Here is a 23,418-nt window from a genome sequence, read left to right as displayed (position 1 = left end):
ATGTTTGCATACACTTTAAATAAAATAAATTTTTGGTTTTAGTTGTGATTAAGCCTAATAAATATAAATACAATGTAAAGAGAAGTTTAAATATTTGTGTGTACTGCGAAACAGCTGTTTTCGGAAATTTTGCAGCACTGGCATTCAAATAGTAATCGATAACAGACAGTCGGTGTTTCTGGGTGAATCGCAAAAGGAGGCCGAGATTTTTTCTATTCGTGTTTTTTTTTGTGCCCGGATAACTCTATTGTTTTTCTCTGCTTCAATGAAAAGAGAATTCCAGACGGGAAACAAGTATAACGAGTATTGCAATATAATCCTGTTAAAAACGTGGTAAACAAGTAAGATGTGTAAATTAACGCGGTTCAACTAAAAGGCAAACGGCCAAAAAAACAGGCAGACTGAATCTGAATATAATTACAATCGATTCGCATTAGATACGCATAGAATGGATTCTCGATATGGTCGCAGTTTCTCGGGAGGAAATGGAAATGGCAACGATTCGGGATATAGACGCTATACTCGTTCCAGATCCAGGTAAGATCTACACAGCTGTGGTCAAAATAATAGTAGTGAGCCAATGTAAAATGATCGAAAAATATACGTTTGATGGGACAGCATTTCGGTTAATAAATAATGATTGGCAAAAATCAATAAAGAAAATCGATATTGTTTTTTTGTTGTTTTTGAAAGAAAATTAAAACTTAATTATCATTAAAATTCACTTGTCAATAAAGTTGGTTTAACAAAAAATTAAAAAAAAAATTACCATTAAATTTAGTGCATCTGAACTGTGTATTTTCAAACAATTTAATTTTATCAATTTATCAATTTTTTAAAATTGTATACCTTCATAATCCTTATAGTATTAGCTTCAGAAAAATATATAATTTATTTTATGTTTCCATTTCCGTAAGCTAAAAACTACTATTATTTTGGCCGCAACTGTTCATATTTCCACTGAGTTTATGCTAATGTATCATTATTATTCCAGGGAACGAGATCGTAATGACTATAGACGCCGTAATTCGCGTTCCCGAAGTCGCGATAGATCGTCGCATTATAGACACGATCGCAGTCCAGATCGTGATCTGTATAGGGATCTGATAAATGAGGATTACGATGATCAGGGAAACTACAATTCGCGGCATAACTTTGATCATCGCCAGCATCGCAATGAGGATAACAACTATGATCGCCGCGATCAGGACAATCATGGTCGCCGTGATCATGATAACTTCAATAACCACGATCGTCATGATCAGAATAGCTATGATAAACGCAGTCGGGATAAATACGATAATGAACGCGATCACCGCTGGAAGGATTACGATCGGGAGTCCAAGGAGCACAACTATGATGACTTTGATAGAGGATCTGAACGTAGCAGGTGAGGAAATGCTATATACTTTATAAAACCTTTAGTTTTATAATCGAAATTTGAAAATGACCCCATTTTTGGAATTTTTAAAATATTGTTTCACCAGAAACTTAAATCAATCTACACTGATGTTTTAACTTTATTCACTTAAAAACTTGAAAATGTTTAGGATTTTTAGAATATTTTTTACAAATCTTTAATTTAAGATTTTCCCTTATAACCTTTATTTTTCAGTAATTAAGTACTTGAAAATGTTTGAATTTAATTTTAGTTAAAAAACTTCAATTATCTTTCGTAGAATTAAAAAATACACCATCCATATTACCTGATTTTGCTAAAACATTTAAACTTAAAGTCAACAAAGTTGTATTTTACATAGAACTCGACTTGAATGTGTACAAATTTACAAATGAATAATTCATGTTCAATTTAATGAGTTTAAGGGAATGCCTATATTATTTAGGTGAACAGCAAATGTTATTCCAATTAATTGCATACGAAATCAATGAAAAAATGCAAATAAAATTCAATAAATTAACGAATGAGTTACATGGAATAAAGGTGAACTAATCCATTATCTTTGCAGTCGCAGTGGTGATCATCGGCAGTATAATAATAATGGCAATGGCAATGGCAATGGCAGCAATAATGCCACTGCCAAAAATGATCGTGATCGTGAAAGACAGTATTCCTCGGATGAAGACAGCGATATGGCCAATGAATTTAAGCAACGTAGTCATTACGGTGGCCAAAACGTCGAGCCGCTTAATAATATCATACTCTTTGGTCTCAAGAAGCACGTCACGGAAGCAGATGTAATAATTTTTTTAATATAATATAATACAATGCAAATAAGGAAATAACATTGTTATTTACCCACAGATTATGGGCGAGCTGATTAAAGCGGATATGGAACCCAGTTCCATTCGCGTGATGAGGAAACAGCCAACAGGTGGGTTACATTTTCGTGTTTGACATTCGATTTATAGCAAAAAACAAAAAAAAAAAAAGAAAAACGAAAACACAGCGTAAGTATTGCGTGCCCAGCAAAACTGTTCGGAAAAGGATTTATTGTAAATTCAATTATATATACTTGGCTTACGACATCTGCAACAAAATTCCACAAAACAAATAAAAGATATATATATAGATAAAAAAACAAACAAAACAATCCCCAAAAATGTTACAAATGCCTATTTAAACAACCAACAACATTTTTTGACAAAAACATTTTCGTATCTGCTTCTATCTAAAATTTAGGTGCCTCACGCTGTTTTGCATTTGTCGAGTTTAAAACCGTTGAGGAGGCGAGACATTGGATGGATTTGAATCAGGTATCCACAACCAAACCAACAAGAAACTTGAATCTTCTTGAATCAGCCAATCAGCCAATCATCCAATCAGCCAAAAAAGAGAAATGATGGCAAAACTTGGAAACTTCTTGGCATCATCTTTAAAGAAATGGAGGCTTTGAGTTTGGTTTCTCTTTTGCTGTAGCTCTTGGTTATTTTTTTTTACATCTTCAATTGGGTTAACTAACTTCTTTAGTCTAAATTTGGATGGCCTACGAAGGGAACTGAACTCAAAGCCAGAGTTTCTCCACACAAAGGATAAACCATCTGCGACGGCGATAAAAACACAGAAGCAACCTGGTGACTGTTGTGTAGTCTGTGAAAGTTATGATTAGTATTTGAATCATTGCCGTTTCTGATCCGTTTTATCCTTTTTCTATTCCTTTTTCTCCTAAAGGGCACTCTCCAACTGGGCGACCATCGTGTGTCCATGCAGTATAGCCACACTCGCATCTCGGATTGGACCTGTGTTAAGGTGAGAATTAAGTAACACACAGACAAAAAAACTTGTGAAAAATCAACATAGATAAATAGTTAAGTTGACTATAAAAATTAAAATTAAATAATTGATTTTACATGTTTTATTTTCGGTGTTTATAAGCAGTAATGAGGTACTAAAATGGTTTTTTTTATTTTACAGTGTGGTGCCAGCAACTTCAAGCGCCGCTTTCAGTGCTTCATGTGCAGCTGCTCGCGAGCGGAGAGCGAGAATGCCTTGTCCGGAGCAGGCGAGGGCGTCGACGAGATCAGCCGCATCCTCACAAAAAGTATATCCACCAATGATCCAATCTTTCAATGCCGTTTCCTCCAGCTAATCAGCTAAAAATACCCCACTACAACTACTACTACTTTCCCAATGCAGAGATCATGCTGCGCAATCTGGACGCTTTGACCAACGAGGAGGGTGTGCTCACTGCCCTCCAGAAGCACCTGCCCGACTTGGCCAAAACAGTGAGCAAGGTGCTGGTTAGTCGGGACACCTTGACCCAGGCATCTCGGGGAATTTGTTACCTGAACTTTGACACACTCGTCGATTCGATGAATGTGTACAATGGACTGACGGCTTTGGATCCGCCACTAGAACTGGATGATAAAACTGGTATTTAGCCACATTCCACTTTAAAAGTTATTTCTTTTATTAATAGTAAACCTCGATTTCAGTTATCATAAGCTACTGCATTGATGCGGAAACGCGTCAAGGTTTTCCCAGCGACTCGAATCCATCTAAAGCCAGTGGCGGTGCAATGCCACCTTCGGGAATAAGTGGAGCCTACACCCTGGCGGATGTTCCTCGTCTCGCCGAGTACAGTGCCTCCGTGTATGCCTCCAATCCTGTGGAGCATGCCCATTATGTCCAGTACTATACGGATTACTATACGACTGAAATAAACAAGAACTGCGGGGATCCGCATGTGACGGAAGCGAATTCCGGAGCAGCTGTGGCCATGTCGGCCATGATGCGCAAGCAGCGCAAGGTTACCCACCTGGAGACGCCCACGACTACTGTTCCAGAGGCGAAGGCCGCCTTTCTGGCCAGAGGAGCAAGTGCACCCAGGGGAAATGATGGAAAGAAATATGGTAAGTGGTGCTACAACTTTAGCAATTTAATTGCTATTCTGGGCAACTATTAATAGATGGAAAATTACATTTTTTTTTTAAATTTTTAATTTTTCTTTAAAAACGTAGGTAAAAAACTTGCAATTTTTAAATGATTTTCTTTAACAAATTTATATTTTTTTAACCTATCAATTTTTTGAGCGTTTTCAGTTAATTATATTACATTTTATAACATTTTTTATGAGTTCGCATTATTTTGGTTATTTTTACTTTATTACTTAATTGTTTTAAATTTTAAACAACATTAACATTTTTAATGACTAGTCTCTATTTTTGCAATTTTTATTTAAATATTGTTACATTTTTACAACAGTTTTAATGATTTGCCATTATTTTGGAAATTTGTACTTAATTATAAATTTTTAACGATTTTTTGTATACTCTAGTAATTTTTGCCTACTAAGTTTTTGCTGCAATGCATAAGCTTTATTATTTTTGTCTCTGATAGTAATTCTTTTTTTTTATATTTTATATATATCTAGCCACTCCGGATGTGTCGAAGTACCAGTATGATGAGACCTCCGGCTACTATTACGACCACATTACGGGTCTCTACTACGATGCCCATTCACAGTACTACTACAACAATGAGACGGGTGCGTATCTCTACTGGGATCAGCGGAGGAGCACCTACGTCCTGGCCACGCCCGCTTCCACTCAGGCAGCGCTCCAGGAAGTTCTAGCTGAGGCCGAGAAAAAAGAGGAGGAGGCCAAGAAGGCCAAGGAGAAGGAGAAGGAAAAGGAGGAGGGCGGCAAACCGGACAAGGTCAAGGTGGCCAAGAAGATTGTCAAGGACATGGAGAAGTGGGCCAAGCACTTGAACCAGAGGAAGGACTATACGGCGGTGGCCACGCCGCAGCCCATTCTGTCGGGAAATGAGGCGCCCAGTACGTCGCGTGGAACTCAAGGAGCCTACGCCGATGTGGGTTTCTCGATTCTCGAGAAGAAGGAGCGTGGCAAGCTCAACGAGTTTGCACCACAGGCAGGACCACCAGCCATAAACAAACTGGTCAACGCCTATGGAGGAGCCTCGGATTCGGAGGAGGATAACACTAACTCCTCCCAGAATTTGCAGAAAGTGGTGGAAACAGGAGGTGCTGCTGTTAAGGGTGCGCCCGATGAATCGGAATTTGTGGACTTGCAAAAGCTTACCTGCCTGCTCTGCAAGCGTGCCTTCCAATCGCTGGAAATATTGCAGAAGCACCTGAAGATGTCCAATCTGCACAAGGAGAACCTGGCCAAGCTCAATCAAAATTCGGCAGGAAATAGCATTGATGAGGCACTGTCGTAAGTGGAATTATGTTGTTAAAGCGATGTTTATGTAATAAATTTAATTATATATCCCTAGTTATCGTGATCGTGCCAAGGAAAGGAGGCTAAAATACGGCGAAAGTGATCCTCCTCCGCCAAATCGCAGCAGGGAGAGATTCGAGCAGGAAATCAAGACTTTGCAAAAGCGGCAGAAGGATGCCTCTGGCAGTGCTCCAGCTATGCCCATCAGTTCGAGCAATGTGGGCAGTCGTCTGATGCAGAAGATGGGCTGGTCGGAGGGCCAGGGATTGGGCAGGAAGAACCAAGGACGCACCCAGATCATAGAGGTAAGAAAGTCCTTGAAACTACATATATATTAATTATTAAAGGTAAATCTTCGTTTTAACAGGCTGATGGTCGTAGCAACAATGTGGGACTGGGCAACAAGGCTGGAAACTTGCCGCCTGGTAACGACTACAAATCGTACATCAAGAAGATGATGAAGCAGCGCTACGAGAACGCTTGAGACTTCATTCATAGACATGTACGATTTAAATTCCGCTTAAATATAGGAGCATTTAGGCATTGGTTACCTCAATTACAAAATCCACCACCTTATTGCGCTCATTTAGCATTACTTTCGAAGTTAACATGTAAATAGGACGTGAATAAAAAGTCACAAATTAGATTTGATTTAATGATTTTGATTATTAATTATAAGACATTGGATACGAAGTTCTTAACATTTATTTTTAAGTAAGCTTGGGTAAACCATTGGAGCTCCTCACTTTGTGGGATTGCAGCGAAGCACCAGCGGCAAATTCCTTAAAAATATCGAACACCAGGTGGCGTTCGATAAAGTTAAGCGGCTCCTGTTGCGTTGACATTTTCCCGTTTCCTATATAATGATCTTATAACCCATTGAATCGATAGCTCCCATTTAGCTATTTGGTATATTTCCGCTTAATACCAAATTATTGAACACTAGGTGGCGTTCTGTATAATGTAGTTACGTGGACACTTTTACTTAATGATAATCTATATATTATACACCTTTAATATTTTCTATTCTAAAATCGATAGCATCAATTTATGAATATGGTATATTTTCGACTATAGCCAAAATATTGAACACTAGGTGGCGTTCAAAACAGTTTATGTGCACTTGTAGCTTTGACATTTGTACCTTTATTAAATGATAATCATGGCTAATCTATACTCTTAATCAAAATCCAAAATTTTAACGGAAAAATAATATTTATTCTAAAATCGATAGCCTCAACTTAGAAATATGGTATATTTCCGATTATAAGCAAGTGGTCACACAGAATCGCGATTAAAAACGTGCACCCGGCTTTTTTCGGGGTAAACATTACATTTTACTTAGATTAAACCTTAAAATAAATCCCACCTTAATGAGTTCAAGTAAGATACCTCCGTTGACCTACAAGGTGGTGGCGGAGTGCTCCGTTTCCAAAGCCAGGGCAGGATTAATGACCCTCAGGTGAGTGTTTCCTTGAGATAAACTCTTAAGAACTCTGACTAACCCATACAACGAATCCCCATTAACAGGCACAGTGAGGTGAATACTCCCGTGTTCATGCCAGTGGGAACTCAGGGAACCCTTAAAGGCATCCTGCCGGACCAACTCATCGAGCTGAACTGCCAAATCCTCCTGGGGAATACCTATCATCTGGGTTTGCGTCCGGGAATTGATACCCTGAAAAAAGCCGGTGGTCTGCACAAGTTTATGGGCTGGCCCAGGGCCATCCTAACCGACTCCGGTGGCTTCCAGATGGTTTCCCTGCTGCAGCTGGCCGAGATCGATGAGCATGGCGTGAATTTCCGATCCCCCTTCGACAATAGTCAGTGTATGTTGACACCAGAGCATTCGATACAAATACAAAATGCCATTGGAGCGGATATAATGATGCAGTTGGATGATGTGGTCAAGACGACTACAACCGGACCTCGAGTGGAGGAGGCCATGGAGCGCACCATACGCTGGGTGGATCGCTGCATTGAGGCACATGCCCGCGATGATGATCAGTCGCTGTTTCCCATTGTCCAAGGTGGATTGGATGTGCCACTGCGCCAACGTTGCGTATCCGCCCTGATGGAGCGTCAAGTTCGGGGATTCGCCGTTGGAGGATTGAGTGGTGGCGAGAGTAAGCACGATTTCTGGCGGATGGTGGATGTGTGCACGGGTTATCTGCCCAGGGATAAACCACGCTACCTGATGGGCGTGGGATTTGCAGCCGATCTGGTGGTCTGTGTGGCCCTTGGCATCGATATGTTCGATTGTGTTTTTCCCACCCGGACAGCTCGTTTTGGTTGCGCCTTGGTGGACAGTGGTCAACTGAACTTGAAGCAACCAAAGTACAAACTGGACATGGAACCCATTGACCAGGATTGCCATTGTAGCACCTGCAAAAGATATACTAGATCCTATCTGCACCACATTGCCACCAATGAAAGTGTCTCCTGTTCGTTGCTAAGCATCCACAATGTAGCCTATCAACTAAGATTGATGGGCAGCATGAGGCAGGCCATTCAGCGGGATGAGTTCCCACAATTTGTCAAGGAATTCATGGCCAAACACTTTAAAACCGATCCCATTCCCGCTTGGATACGAGAAGCTCTGGCAGCTGTAAATATTCAATTGCCAGCGGATCCGGAGAAGAAAGATCAGGACCTGGAAAAGAAGACAAAGTCAGAGAAGCGCCAGGAGACAGAGAATGTGCCCGAGGAGCATATCGCCACCAGCTAATGCGCCATAGTAAAAAAACACAGTTTTGATTCCCTTTAAGAGGCATTTGTATTTAAAAACTGACTGGTTTATAAATACCTTTTAAAACCTTGTAGACATTTGATATACATGAGACAAACCATGTACATATTTAGTATAAGCTTAACATCAAAGTTTAAAGTTAAAAAAAATATATAAATTTAACTTTTATATAATATAATATGAACTTCTATAACTTGAAAACTATGGGGTCATACTATTTTTGTTGAAAATTTAGAGCATTTAATAAACTTTTATAAGCTCTGTATATAGGTTTTAATAAAAAGAAACTTTTATTTACAAAAGTTAAATGTTTAACTTATTTAATTATTTAATTTATTTTCTTTTTTCTTCCAAAAGCTTTACTTTTATTAGTATTTGTTATATAAATTAAATTATTTGTTTATGACAAAGTTTATGACAAACCAAAAATTTATTTTAACATATTTTAATAACATTAAATTTAGATGATACCTTTTTCACATAACCCGCTGTACCTCAACATAGGGTATAAGAATACTGGTTTTTGGTTCTGCTTTGCCTACGTTTTCGCTTTTACCTATGGGAAAAAGCTCAATGTGCCAGTATGCGTCATAGCGCAAATCGGTGGCGATCGTGAATCTCGCGTGGAACGGCCAACCAGACCAATTTTCGATTTGTACTTTATTCTCGCCTTTTTCCTCGGCTTCTTTCTTTTTTGATTGTACTTAGAGTACATGTGTGGTAAATAAGAAAGAAAACAACAACAAAATAAGCAACCTCTCACTTTTAATTCGGCTCTCTCGCGAGCTCTCTTCTCCGTTGGGCTATATTTTTTTTGCCGAACTCTCTGTGTTAATCAAAGAGATCTGAGATCTGCGAGAGGAAAAGAGAGAGTGGGGGAGCACGAGATTGGGGCAAGTGGTGGTGGATCCAGTCGGTGGTGGATGGATCGTTCAGTGAGTCCCCAAGCGTTGTCGCATCCACTTTAGCGCGTTTACACTCGCGGATTCTGGCGCCGTGTTCGGTACTTTACTAACGGTTTTGCGCACGCATCTGGCGGCAAATTGGCAGCGAGAAGCCCGCGCTAATAATAAATATATATATTTTTCGAAAATCGCCAAAAACGAAGGAACGCAAATCCATATAACACCTTCAATTGTAAGGAGTCCCCAAAATTTATTGCTTTGCAATGACAATTAATCACGGAATTGCAGTGCGTGAGTGTGTGTGATTGTGTGAGTGCTGGAGTGAGTGACTCTGTGTGTGTGTGATTTTACCTCGTATCGCTTGCCAAATGTGGTAAACTCGAAATAACAAAAAAAAAACATATATATATGTATAAAAATCGTGCCTTGTAATCGTGCTTTTTATGGCCGTGTCGCCTTTGTTTATCCCCAGGATTTCGTTGGAGTATCAAAGAGCATTTAAGAACCCTTATATAAAGTATACGCCAAGTATATCTGCAAAGTCCAAAAGTGATTTTTTCCGCTCACTTTATTATTTATATTTTTTTGTATTTGCCATCGTTTTTGGCTTTGGCCTGTGTGTTTTTGAATTTTCATGGTTTCATTTCTTTAAATAAGTTTTATTTTTAGCATTTTTAGTTATTTTTGTGTATATGTTTTTTTTTTGTTCTCACCATTTTCGCTGTGCTGCCCAGTTCGCCTGATTATTTTTTTCGAAAAATGTTCATGCCGATTCTTTGGAATATTCATGGGCTTTCTACACTGTGTACACAAAATGTGTGAAAAGATTTGTGTTTAAAATTCGGTTAAGTTAAAGGTGCACATGAGGTGGACCAAAAAGTTAAGGGAGAAAGTAACGAAATTTTGCATTTGTTTTAAGACTGTTTATACAAACTAGAAAAGTAAATATATACATTTCCTATAATTGTAAAGTATTTGGCTATTATTATCTTTTATATTGGCATGACATTTTCCAAAGTCGATTGTCAGTAAAAGAGAAGTGGGCACAAAATCATATTTTTATTACTCGTAACGAAGGTCAACATTAATATAAACTAATTTCATACCATAAGGAAGCTCTCTTTATTTCTTGTGATCATGTCTACTTTTTATGGCCATTTTTTGGGTGTCTACTATTTTGCCAAACACTCGAACTCTGTTGGCCACAATTCATAAATAAAAAGTAAACACACAAGGCAGCCAATTTATGATTGAAGGCACATAGCGAAACAAGATTTTTTTCGGCTTTGAATGTTGGCCTCCAAATGCAAAGTCTAAGACAAATGGTCAATAGCGCAATATAAAGGCGAAAAGCCAAATGGCAACAAATTACCACCAAAGAGTGGCGAAAAAAAATGTATAGAAAAATAAAAGAAAATTTTAATGATTGCTGCTAATCATAATCACACTAGAATTTGTCAGTTTCGTACCGTTAGTAGACTCTGGGCTCTTTGCTTTTGCCTAGTATTTATAAATTATGACACATTCGAGAGCCGAAGAGAAACTGAGAGAATGGAATGGTATATTCTTTATATTATTTTACTGGGGAGTGTAACTATGGGCAATACTCTTTGAACAGCTGCTGTGGGGGCTGCAGAGAATAGGGGGCATGGTCAGAGTATTGTTTTGATGGTCGTTGAGCCGCAAAACACATGCAAAATTCGTAATTTTTCCCCCAACAAAAGTGGGAGCGAAAAAATTGAAGACGAGGGCAATTAAGCAAAGTAATTATGGGGAAAAGAAAACACAAGGAAATACACTTTCGCGCCTTTGTTTTTGCAATTGATTAATTTCATTCTTCTCTGTCGGTGTGCTTAAAAAAACTTGTTTTAATTATATAAATTAATGAATACTTTTATATGAGCGGAAATTCAAATGCAGCTTAACAGCCAATTAAAATCGTTTATCGAAGTTCAGTTATAAACAAAACTCCAAATGAATTATTTCCTGTCTACAGAATTTAAATATAAATTAAATTTGAAATTTCTTAGATATTGGTTAAGAAACTTATTGTTTGAAGTTTTTGTAAGTAATTATGTTATACAAAAAAATTTAAAACTAGAGTGTAAAATGTTCTAATTAAAATAGAATTATAATTTTAATATCAATCTAATAAAATATTAAATAAAAATATTGTGCTTTTTCTTTAAAACTTTGGCTTAGCTTAAATTAAACCATGTATAATTTTAGAGCTTAGCAACCAATTAAAATCTTGTCTAAACTCCATAAATGGATTTATTGTCCGTCTTAATTATTTTGTATTCGCTTAAACCATAACTCAAGTATTTTCCAAAACAATTCCATTAAAAGCTCACCATTTATTTGTTTAATTAAATATCATTGGCAACAACATTATAATCAATTTACCAAACAAAATCAACAAAAATTTCCGCACAGACGACATTTGTTCTCAACCAGCTGAAACAAGTTTTTCATTTTCATCGTCGCATGCAAATTTCGGTGGGACGAAAAATTCAAATTCGAAAAATCTTCGTATACAATACAATATGTTTGCTTTAATAGTTATTTTATGCAAATCAACGTTTGCCTTTTGCATTTGTTTTTGTTACGCCAAAGACCAAAATAAACGGAAATGGAATATTTGCGTTGCATATTTGGTTGCTTAGAAATCAATGCTCTTAGCAAATTAGTATGAAATTCCTGTGTAAACAGAGGGTCAATTCTGCAAAGCAAAAAGTATTACCCAACCTCATGCAAATCAATGTCTAAATTGCTGGACGCTGATTCATCTCTCAAAGCAAAATTTCTCCAAAAACCAAAAAACTGTTTGGCTGATGATTGTGTGGGAGTTTTTACTGTACGGCCAAAGGTAAAGACGCTTAGTCATTGGACCTATTTTTGCAGCAGATTTGCGGCTTAGAAACACCCACCCCAAATATTGATAATTTGCCGGAATCTATTCGACGGCTATTTTTTTGGTCATCTAATGTTGCTTTACCTAAACGATATTTGCCTTCGATTCTGGTCGTACTCGTTTTTTTCCATATTTATTTTGCGATTTTTGTCGAGTGTGGGTGAACAAACTTCATGGTGTTTGGATCAGTTTTTAGTTGATTTTGAATAGCAAAAAAAAAGTCGTTTGGGTTGACAATGAATGGGTTTTGCTGTTGACTTTGAAAAAGAGAAATAACAATAAAAATCATTTGTGTTTCCCTCTTGGAGAGCGAGAATGAATGGCTGGAGTTAAATAAGAGTCAGGGGATCAAGTGTTTTAACAACCTTGAAACACTAAATATAATACAATTTACTGGACATTGAACATGGAAATAAATGACTAATGACACACTATTAATAAGTTTGTTACCAAAACCATGTTAAAGAACATTTGGTGTGGAAATTTCAATAGTTTGTATTTAATATTGAATCATAGATTGAACTCAGTATTTTATATTTTGTTTTGAATATCAAAAACGTCTAAAGATTTGTATAGGAAAAATAAAATCTAAGTCAAATATACCTTTATTCCGAAAAACATTATTTAAGCTTTCAAAGTCCGAAATCTAGCAACAGCACATAACGATATAAATATATATAACATTTTTAATAACACCTTATTTATTTTCTCAATCAACGTAGACCAATTAGCTTTGGTTTAAATATTTGATCTAGGTATCGGGTTCATTTATCTAAGGAGACAAATGTTGACTGTCGCATTAGTAACCGATTTTATCAGCAATATCAGGCCCCAAGCCATTTGACTTTGATCTCCAGAGCAATAAATAAAAAATTTGGATGGCCCAACATAAATCACACAACAATTTGATATTCGTTTATTATTAAATTTTGTTTCTTTTAATTTTGTTTATCCACCTCTCTCTCGCTCTCTTTTTGGGACATATGAGCATTAGTTGGAAATATTTATTGTGCCTCTCACAAAATGGAAATTAAAGCTGCCGAGTCGAGGCATTAATAAATCAAGTTCAATTCAATTAGTGCAATCCGGGGACGGCACAAACAATTTCCATTCCCCCAACGCTTTTGGCCTCTCATAACCTACGACAATTTATAATGTTGCGCCGAAATGGAAAGAAATTCAAATGCAAAAATGACAATGAAAATGTTGAAAAAGCAATGCACTATGCACCATGCACTAGCCGTGTATCCAATAAATTGTAAAACAAATGTTATTCTGTAATCAATAAATGAGCTGATGTCGGGTGAATAATAAATGCGGAAGTGGCCCCACGAAACCACCCACTTGGGGAACCACTGCAAAACATGTTGTATCTGTCAATTGGGCGGGGCCATAAAAATTCACATTTTATATGGCCGGCAATAATTTCGATTTCAGCATGAATTTATTTTCCACCTTAAGCCTGTAATTTTACACGGAAACAATGCATGTACTGTCAATAATTCAATAAAGAACCATAAAAAGAATTATTTAAACGCGTGCGAAAATCTCTGCTAAAAAAATTAAATATTCAATTTAATCGGTGGAATGTACGAAACATACACTGGTAAAAAAGGTGATAAATTCAAGTATTTTATGCCAATAAAATTCATTTTTAATTTAATATTTTTCAAATTTCAATTGATCAATTTATTTGTATTTAATATTATGTTTTTGTGTTTAATTTAATTATAAAGTATTTATTTTTACTATACCATTTTATCAGTGTACAAAACATATAAAACATCTGCCAAATGAGAATGTGAGAAAAACTTTCTTTGAATGAAAGAAAATGTTGTCGTTGTGTTGTTGAAAAAACTTCGGAAAAAATAGAATTTCTATATTTTTCCGGTGACCTTGTCCCCTGTTCGCTCAATCTGGCACACATTTGGCATGAATCGATGAACCGATCCGGAATAGATTTCTCGATCCGCTGGCAAATTATATGCAAACTGCAGCTGACTAATTTCTGGAATGGAATGGCGCTGATCGCATCAATCGTCTGCTGTCAATAGCTAGCAAATCTTTTGTGCGCCAAAGTGTCTCTCCGAGAATCGGAATTCAAGGCAGACATTTTAGACATATATTCTTTTTACCCCCCGTTCAAAATTGTCAACGTCTGTATATATATTCTCAACGAAATGATATTCCAAGATGAAATCAGTTAAGCCCAAGGCCATAAAACAGTTTTGAGTATGGATTGCCGGTCTGAGTATTAACATCTTGAATGTTAATGAATTTTCGGGATGCGATCTTGAACTTGAGCAATGACAGACCTTCAGTGCAATTAAAGTTTTTAGCAATGATCGTGTTTATTATGGATTATGAAAATGTTGTGATGTTATAACAAACCCTAAGTCTGAACAATGTGTGAATGTATTGATTATTAATTCTCTTAAAGTACAATTTTTTAAATGTTATTATTATCTGCAGTCAAAAAAATAATGAATAAATATGAAATATATTTTATAATATGAATATTTTGTTTTTACTATTGCAAACAAATAATAAAAGGTGTTATTAATTCTGTTTAAATGTAGCTTTCCAAACTTAAGAAAATATTATGATTAGATTCTTCACTTAAATTTAAACGATTTACAAAGTAAATAGTAACTTGACTTCATATTTCCTTCCCGTTTAAAATCTCATTTACCTGTCTCAGTTTTAGTTGATAAATGCGGCTTGATTGTTGTGGTTGGCATAACATATTATTCTCAAAGCCTTCACTTGATTAACTTTTCACTCTGAAAGGTCTGGTGATCTTCAATCAATCTGTTTGGGGAAACCGCAGTCCAGGAACAGTTTTATATTACAGATGTCTCAACGCCCCTTGATAGACATGTCAACTAATCAAGTTCTAATGCTCTAAACGCCATCCCGATGGGGGTATTCCAACCCCAAGTGATCTCGGTCTGTCGCAGAAATATTCATAAATGTCATCGTCAATTCTAATTCAAATGGTTCATGTTAAACTCAATTGGACACCCAGATCTTCAGATCTTTCTGAAATGTTAAGGTCAATGCAAATTGGCCGGGGAACAATTTTCATTTATATATATATATATATGTATGAACAAATTTGAATACTTAAAAGACTTTCCTTGTTTTCTTTTTATTTGTTTGTCGAATGCTTATGCATATCAAATAAATGAATAAATACATAAAGCGTTAATTGAACTTGCCTTTACTTTAAAGTCTGGCAAATACTCAATTTGAAAGTGTCCATCAATGAATGGACAGGCATTATAAAAGCAAAAAAAAAAGGGTAAGAAGTGGGCATAGAAATGTTCCAATGTTCCGGAAAAATAGAAAAAATATTGCTAGCTAGACGAGCTAAATTTAGTGAAAGGCGTGGGCAGTTTAGCATTGAACATGACGCGTCTTATGATCACAACCCAAACCAAACCAGCAAAATGGAACTTTCTATACGCAGTCAGATAAATATATATATATTTTCTGATTTTTGCAGATCTTAGCTGATAATAAGCGAACCACAAGAGGAAAAACGACAAGATGCATGTGCCATTATAAAGATAAAAAGGAAGGATATTATTGGAGCAGTATTCCTTTGTTATATATGGACAACCGATAACTGATATTATTGTAGGTGTTTGTATTTAGAGACTTAAATATTATTAAAAATATTAAATTTTATTTACAGTTGCTAGAGTACAGTGAATTTGAGTGTTAACTTTTTACCTACATATATAGAACCCGCTCACACATACAGATAGAAACCAGAAATGGGTAAAGATTACTATAAAACCTTAGGGCTGCCAAAAACTGCCACCGACGATGAGATCAAAAAGGCCTACAGGAAACTGGCTTTGCGCTATCATCCGGACAAAAACAAAGCCGCCAATGCCGAGGATAAATTCAAAGAGGTCGCCGAGGCCTATGAAGTCCTTTCAGACAAGAGCAAACGGGAGGTATACGACAAATACGGCGAGGATGGTCTGAAGAGTGGAGGTATGTTTAAGGAACTCTTTTTAAACTATTTTCAGAAATATAGATTTCATATATAAAGGGAAGCAAGGAAACGTAGACCGAAAGATAGTTTTGTTTTTAATTTAACCATTCATTTTAAAACATGTTCGTTACATGTTTTAACCAAAGACCTATTGAAAATGTATCTAACATTTTTTTAAAAAATGTTAAAACTAAAAAACTATTAAAAATATATCTATAGTTTTTTTCCATAGGTCATATAATATTTACGAAATGTTTTAGCCAAGGATCTTGTAAAATGTATCTAAAGTTTTTTCTATAATAATTTTTTTATAGAATTTACAAAAATGTTTCAATTAAACGTACAAAAAATTTACTTTAAATTTACTTTAAATTTTTTGGGCTAAATCGAAAGCTACGAATTACAAACCAACAAAAAGAATTGTGAATCGGCAGCTCATTAGTAATTCTGAAATTAAATCCCAAATATGGCTAATGATGTTGAACTAATATTTGAATTGAAATATTTTTAGGCACTCGGAACGGCGGTCCCTCCAGCAACTCGTTTACATATCAGTTCCATGGAGATCCGCGGGCCACCTTCGCCCAGTTCTTTGGCAACAGCAATCCGTTCGCCTCGTTCTTCGACATGGGCGACAATCTGTTCGACAAGAACGTCTTCGATCTGGACACGGAACCCGACTTCTTTTCATCGCCCTTCGGAGGAATTGGATCGCGGCATGGTCTTGGCAGTGCCTTCAGGTTGGTCCATTTGGAGATTTAGAGATTTCGAGATTTTCCCGGGCAATCCTTGCTAATCTTTCGTAGGCCCTCTTTCAGATCACACTCCTTCAATGTGCACACGCCGTTCAAGAAGGAGCAGAAGCAGGATCCGCCCGTCGAACACGATCTCTATGTGACGCTGGAGGAGATCTACCACGGCTGTGTTAAGAAAATGAAAATCTCCCGACGCGTCGTCCAGGCGGATGGCAGTTCGCGCAAGGAGGACAAGGTCCTGCAGATATCCATCAAGCCCGGCTGGAAGTCCGGCACCAAGGTCACCTTCCAAAAGGAGGGCGACCAGGCGCCCGGCAAAATCCCCGCCGACATTGTGTTCATCATCAGGGACAAGCCGCATGCCATGTTCAAGCGCGAAGGCAGCGATCTGCGCTACACGGCGAGACTGACGCTCAAACAGGTGAGTTTCCAAACTGGAATAGTACAATTTATAAATATATATTTTACAAAAGGTTTTTAATAGTGGAAAAATAAGCATTATTGCCTTAAACAAAGTGCTCGAAATAGCTTTGTTTTAAGAAAACGGTTAGCTAAACAATGACTTTATAAAAGAAAAGTATAATATATACACAGAAAGAAAAATTGGATGTAGATCAATAAGAGAAAAATGTTTATTAAGATGGCAGGCAGTGCATGAAAAAAGTCAACATAGAAAAAGCAAATTTATTTCATTATTGATATTTAAATAATTTTATAAATTTTTAGTTTCAGTTTATTCGTTCATACATTTTATAACTGTTATATAAATGCTAAATGCAAAATGCATACATTAAAAAATATTTCCTAATGCAAATATTGCCTGTTATTGTAAGCTACTATTTTTAGAAGCTTATAGTTCTTTCAGCTTAACCTAGATAGGTTATTATAATACTTGAACCTCTGCAATTTACTTGAGATCTCGCCTCAGAATTCATTCTAAGATATGATATTCACTTGAGAGACCTGCGGTTGGGTTCTCACAGTATGGCGCCCAATTAGAGGCGCAGGCAGTGCCTAAATCAAATTGTAATGAAATCAGGCAGAGACAGGCATAATGGTTATGGCAAATTTACCATATACGCGGTGAGCAGCAAAGCACCCCGCCAAATTGGTTGACATGGTCAAGTTTCAATTAACGGAGACAGAGATTGGGATTCTGGCCAACAATCTGCTCCCACAGAGGTGTTAGATTTTTACACAGTCGCCAAAGCGCAAAACTTCGCACAACATTTTCTTTTTTTTTTTGTTCCTCTGTTCACTTAAAACCTATATGGTCAGATCCAAAAAAGAATGAAAAATATCAACAAATTTTGAAATACTCAAAAGTAACAGACGAACAAACTGAAATGACACGCCACTGAGTTTGCAGTCATGTTAAAATTGTTAATTGCATTAAGTAGATTAAATAGTTGACTTTGCTCGGTTGGAGATTTTTAACATTTTATTGCTTGTTAGTGCGACAAATTTAGTAAATATTTTTGGGCTTCCATCTCGATCCCAGGCCACTTATGGCATAGTTGGCCAAATGCTTTTGCTGCCTCTATTTTGAATTTATGAATTCCATTTTGGTTTCGCTTTTGAGCTAAAAGTGTCATGTTGCTCTTTCTATATAGAAATATTTGACACGGTTATTTGGCTCTGAGTGGATTTGGAATGGATTTAATTGAAATATTTTTCAGCTTGAAGTGATTATTATATCCATTTGTTTGGTTTGACTATAAGTTGCTTAAAGGGATTAAATCAGTTAAAACAGTTTTTACTATTTGAATTTAAATTCAACAAAAGTAAGATAAAATAAACTTCTTTTTTTTATAGAAAATATTAAACAATAAATTAAAGCTTTTTTATAATAACTTTAATGCATTTAATAACAAGCGTTTAAAGATTTTTAAATCTTTTATACAAAATTTTTTGTCTTAAAATTTATCTTATTCATTAATTTCAATTTAAATTGTACAAATTTCAAGTTAAAAATAGACTTAAATATTATTACCCAGTCTTTTAAATAGCTTTGCCAATCTGGTTGTATAAAAACGTATAAATCTTTGCTTTTTTAATCACATGCCCAACGCAACGATCGTAAGATTCTGGTCGAATCAATAAAGCAGCCATAAGGCAATTGGAGCTCCATATATGTTCATCCACATAATTGCCAACAACGATTTCAATTTTTTTCTGTCATAATTCTTTTTGTGCTTTTGTGTTGTCGCTGCAGCAGTAAATTTAATGCCACTCATAAATTACATCATCGTTTACGATAAAATTGAAGTCAATGAGTTTCGAATTAATTTTTTTTTGCGTTACGTTTTTGGTCTTATATTATTTTTATGCATATGGCGAATGATATATAGACTTGGCACGTTTCAGTTTGAATATTAAATTCTCATACTCTTACTTTGTCCCCTCTGATTTTGGTCTGGTTGTATATACACATATATTTTGCGAAATGGAAATCAAATTTAACAATGGTTTTGTTTTCAAGTGCCTGCGTCAGAATTCTCGCAATGCAGCAAACTAAAACTGATGAACAATTCAAGGATGTAGTAGATGTACGAGTGTAACCAGGACTCACTGGTTGTAACTGATGGCCAGACGAAACGGCATTGTCATTCGATTTGGTGGCCCAAATGATTTGCTCTTCACTTTTTTTTCTGTTCTGTTAGAAAAAAAGAAAATATTGGAAGCTCTATACAAAACCATTTGGTAGACGAAAACTTCGTTTGCATTTTGATGACAGTTGTCGACTGGGGTGAGCAAAAGAGTTGGGTTTGAGGACACAACAAAAAAAAAACGAGGCAGAAGAATAATGCTTTATGACATGCGATTGAATGCTGTTGATTTGTTTTTCAGCAAACAAAAAAAAAAAAATGCCACCTAAACCTTCACTTCTTTCACCGATAGTAATTGTCTAGAGCAGTTCGAAAAAAATGGGGAAAAATATAGGGGTATTGGAATTTATGTTTACTGCCGGAGAACTTTCCGCTAAGCTGAGCCTGACATTCAGATTTATCATCTAGTCGTTGCCAGTCATCATAGGGATGATTTTTTTTACACTTTGAGAAATTTAAGTCTAATTAATATAATATACTGAAAATCTTTGAACTCAAAGTGTTATAGTAATACGTTGGTAAAATAAATCTTAATATATTTTCAAAATTATTGTATAACTATTCTTTTACTATAATATCAAGTTTTCTGACTTTACATATTTTACTTTCAATTCAATGTATTATTTCCAAAGTTAAGTTCAACAACAAACAATTGAATTTGTATATTTCAAAAATGTTCTATAAACTTACTGTCTAACTTCTTAAACTTATTATTTTATAATTTATAATATTTAAAAATTATTAAGTGTTAGAAGTATTGTGTACGTGTTCAAATACAACACCAAATAACTGATTTTTTTTTTAATTAAACCAAAACTATAATTTTATAAATATTTTAAATATTTAAATATTTTTCTTACTGTTTAGTTCATAGTTATAGCTTTGAAAACGGGTTTTCATATTTTTTTTCAAAATTTCTTTTAGGCCTTGTGCCTGATCCAGATAAAGATTGGTTCGCTGGGAAGTGCTCGCAAAATTTTATCGATGCCCCCCATTCACATTTTGATTCCCTTTAGTTTCGGTTCCCTCTGTTTTGCTTTTTTATTAAGCTTCGGTTTCCGTAAAAGGTAGCAAAGTATTTAAGCGTTACAGATTTATACATATATATATATGTACGTTATTTTTTTTGGCTGCGACAACATTTTCAACATTTCCATTAAAAAAATATTGATGCTGGTCGGTCGTCATCATGGGGACAGGTTGTTATCGTTGTAGTTGTAGTTGTAGTTGTTACTGTTGCTGCTTTCTGGTTCTGTCGTCATCAGTTTATGCTGTCATCGCTTTAAATTCGCCAGTCGGCAAATACTCAATCCTCAATACCCGATCCGCGATTTTAAAAAAGTACGCACATATATATATATTTAAATATTCAAAAGGTGTGCACTTTGGTTTTGTCGCAATTTATTTATGTTTGAAGTGATTTCTTGTTGAGTTTATAACTTATTTGTATTTTATTGGGTGAGGCCCATCGGGGCACATTGACAACTATTTAACACATGTCCGGCAAGTTCTTTGGTTACAAATCACTTGTGACAAGTTATAGAATGGCATATAAAGTTATTATATCAGCCGTTGATGGGCATCAAAGGGATCAAAAACCTTTTTTTTCTATTTTGCATTTCATAAATCACTGTTGAGGAAGGGATTGACATTCCAGTTATGGGTTGTTTATGGCTAGTGTCGGGAAATTTGAAAAATAAAGGCGTTTCCAGTTCAAAATGTCGGAATTCGACCCCAAAAGGATTACCAAAGATAATCTATCATTTCTGGGGGCTCTCTGGAAAAGGTATGCTAACAAGGCAAGTCGAAATAGAAATGTTAAAATGAGAAATTGTGTTTTTTTTTAATATTTTGTTGGAAATACAAATTTTTTAATTTTAAAAATTTCCACTTTCTGTGTATTACAAAAATTTGGGTTTGTTATCAAAATTTTCTTCAAATCAATTTAAGCCTTAGAATTCCTATTTAAACACTTAAAAAAGCAGTGAGCAATAATCAAGATTTGTCACTTCTTCTTATACAATTTCACAAATCAAAACTTAAATGATAAGATAAGTGGCAGCTTTTAGTAAATGAAAATCAAATATACTATTATCTATTTAAGAATAATATTGAATCATCTTGAACCTATAGTATTAAAGCATTTTGCTCAGGCGAAAAGAATCAATCAGTAAAAGTTTCATCCAAGTTCGGCAGAAATTAATTGGCTAAGCCACATCAATGTCTGGATGCGAAAACAAAACCTGATTGATGCCCATCTTTTAGTGGGCCAATTAAACAAGTCGTATGTCAAAGGAACTTAGCCCAAAGAAAGTATCAATGAAAATGTCTGGGCCAAGAATGGAAAAAGGGAAAGCAAACGGAAAAGGACATGGAAGCGTGTCAACAACATGTTTAAACACGAATTAGGCAACATAAAAAAGGATTTACAAATGTTATGTTCGATACGAAAGCAAACATAGAATTTGGGGAATAAAAGCTCGAAGGAGCTGGAAAAAAATCCAGTATTTGGTGGGGGCACCTAAACAGGATTACCCAGAAAAGATTGATAGATCCCACTCGACAGTGGAACTCATGTGTTGTGTTTGCTAATTTCGGGTTTTGGGTGAAATAGAAAGCGAAATTGAGTTATTGGTCGGGGTATTTGCTGACCATTTTGATTGATAAGCCAAGAACGAAAATAAATAAAACGAAAAGTATATAAATAAATTGCATAAATGCCGAGAAATATATAGAAATGATATTTGAATTTAGGGATTTTTTGGCCATATATGGTTACTCTAAAATACCGACATATATTCTAAAAAATCTTAAATTAAATATTTTATTACTTGAATAATAATTCATTTGAATAATATTCTAAAAAATCTTAAATGAAATGCTTTGTTCAATTTTTCAGGCTTTGTGCGGCGTTGTCTTCCAAGTTCCTACCATGTCCGGCGATAAGTTGCGCATCAGCACCATGCAGGAGATCATTAAGCCGAATACGGTGAAGCGAATTCAGGGATATGGACTGCCATTCCCCAAGGACACGACACGCAAGGGGGATCTCCTGGTGGCCTTCGACATCCAGTTCCCGGAGAAGTTGACTGCCGCCCAGAAGGAGGTGCTCAGGGACATGTTATGAGGGATTGAGGGATGGAAATCCTTACCAGTGGCGACTCAGACTCTCACACAGTCCGGCCAGAAAACACTCGGACTTAGTCATCCAACACAAACACAGCGCACTAAAACCAAACCGAATCCATCTTCCAATTCTATGTCCTATTCATCGTCTAACATCGCATCAATATCTTCCCTCATTTTGCTTGTTTTTTGTGTTCAGTGAAACATTTGCTCATTTCTTACAGGAACTCCTTCTTAACAATCGGTTTTGCTCATCTCTACGCCACGAACATGTTTGCATAATATATATATGTTGACCATAGTTATTATATCATTACTTCTTAATTTATTTGTCTAAATTAAAGCTACATTTAATAAAATTACACAAACACACACAGAATAAATGTGGAAGAAAAAACAAGCGAATGGTAAATGTGTTTTTAATGTGGTTACATTATTTTAGTAAATTTTAGAAAATGTACTAAAAAAGGTACATGTATACTTTATTAATTAACTGTGTTTCTGACGTTTTTAAATATATTGCATACTACTCCATGCATTTTCCTCAGAGTCATGTTTCTGCAATTGTAAAGTTTTCCCCAAAAAAACAAAAAACAGTAAAAGGAAAAGTGAAATTTTCTTTTGGTAATCGGAAAGCGTTTGGCTAATTAGCTGCCGTTTCCAGTCCCAGAAAAAAAAAACACTTCCCATGTCAAACGGAATGCTGCT

At 35.8% G+C, this 23,418-nt stretch overlaps 3 protein-coding genes across 7 annotated transcripts; all 3 read left to right on the top strand.

Annotated features, from left to right (window-relative positions):
• Positions 1-177: 177 nt before the first annotated feature.
• Positions 178-6,294, top strand: LOC108148011 (RNA-binding protein 5). 3 transcript variants are annotated; one of them, XM_017274842.2, is made up of 13 exons: positions 178-341; positions 438-537; positions 995-1,390; positions 1,968-2,196; positions 2,264-2,333; positions 2,642-2,715; positions 3,131-3,208; positions 3,374-3,500; positions 3,596-3,832; positions 3,895-4,311; positions 4,833-5,637; positions 5,699-5,948; positions 6,011-6,294. In XM_017274842.2, the coding sequence occupies exons 2-13, from the start codon at positions 449-451 to the stop codon at positions 6,125-6,127; spliced, it is 2,889 nt and encodes a 962-aa protein (XP_017130331.1). In that variant the 5' UTR covers positions 178-341; positions 438-448; the 3' UTR covers positions 6,128-6,294. The 3 variants fall into 3 exon arrangements, with proteins under 3 accessions (XP_017130331.1, XP_017130333.1, XP_017130332.1); XM_017274843.1 differs by lacking the exons at positions 178-341; positions 438-537; positions 995-1,390; positions 1,968-2,196; positions 2,642-2,715; XM_017274844.2 differs by lacking the exons at positions 2,642-2,715; positions 3,596-3,832; positions 3,895-4,311; ... (1 more) ...; positions 5,699-5,948; positions 6,011-6,294 and having other exon boundaries at positions 178-537; positions 3,374-3,483.
• Positions 6,295-6,911: 617 nt separating this feature from the next.
• Positions 6,912-8,613, top strand: LOC108148074 (queuine tRNA-ribosyltransferase catalytic subunit). The gene is made up of 2 exons (XM_017274927.2): positions 6,912-7,105; positions 7,174-8,613. The coding sequence occupies exons 1-2, from the start codon at positions 7,017-7,019 to the stop codon at positions 8,369-8,371; spliced, it is 1,287 nt and encodes a 428-aa protein (XP_017130416.1). The 5' UTR covers positions 6,912-7,016; the 3' UTR covers positions 8,372-8,613.
• A 387-nt stretch (positions 8,614-9,000) lies between these two features.
• On the top strand, positions 9,001-23,115 carry LOC108148000 (dnaJ protein homolog 1). Of its 3 annotated transcripts, none has more exons than XM_041710329.1 (6): positions 9,001-9,112; positions 15,720-15,853; positions 15,912-16,219; positions 16,732-16,960; positions 17,027-17,396; positions 22,484-23,115. In XM_041710329.1, exons 3-6 carry the CDS (start codon positions 15,994-15,996, stop codon positions 22,709-22,711), a joined length of 1,053 nt encoding a protein of 350 aa, XP_041566263.1. In that variant the 5' UTR covers positions 9,001-9,112; positions 15,720-15,853; positions 15,912-15,993; the 3' UTR covers positions 22,712-23,115. The 3 variants fall into 3 exon arrangements, with proteins under 3 accessions (XP_041566263.1, XP_017130312.1, XP_017130311.1); XM_017274823.2 differs by lacking the exon at positions 9,001-9,112 and adding an exon at positions 9,323-9,529 and having other exon boundaries at positions 17,039-17,396; XM_017274822.2 differs by lacking the exon at positions 9,001-9,112 and adding an exon at positions 9,323-9,529.
• The last annotated feature ends 303 nt before the right edge of the window (positions 23,116-23,418 follow it).

This window comes from Drosophila elegans, unplaced genomic scaffold, assembly GCF_018152505.1.
Source record: "Drosophila elegans isolate 14027-0461.03 unplaced genomic scaffold, ASM1815250v1 contig_814, whole genome shotgun sequence".
Lineage (NCBI taxonomy): Eukaryota > Metazoa > Arthropoda > Insecta > Diptera > Drosophilidae > Drosophila > Drosophila elegans.
Note: the sequence above shows the minus strand (reverse complement) of the source record. Positions and strands in the feature narration are given on the sequence as shown.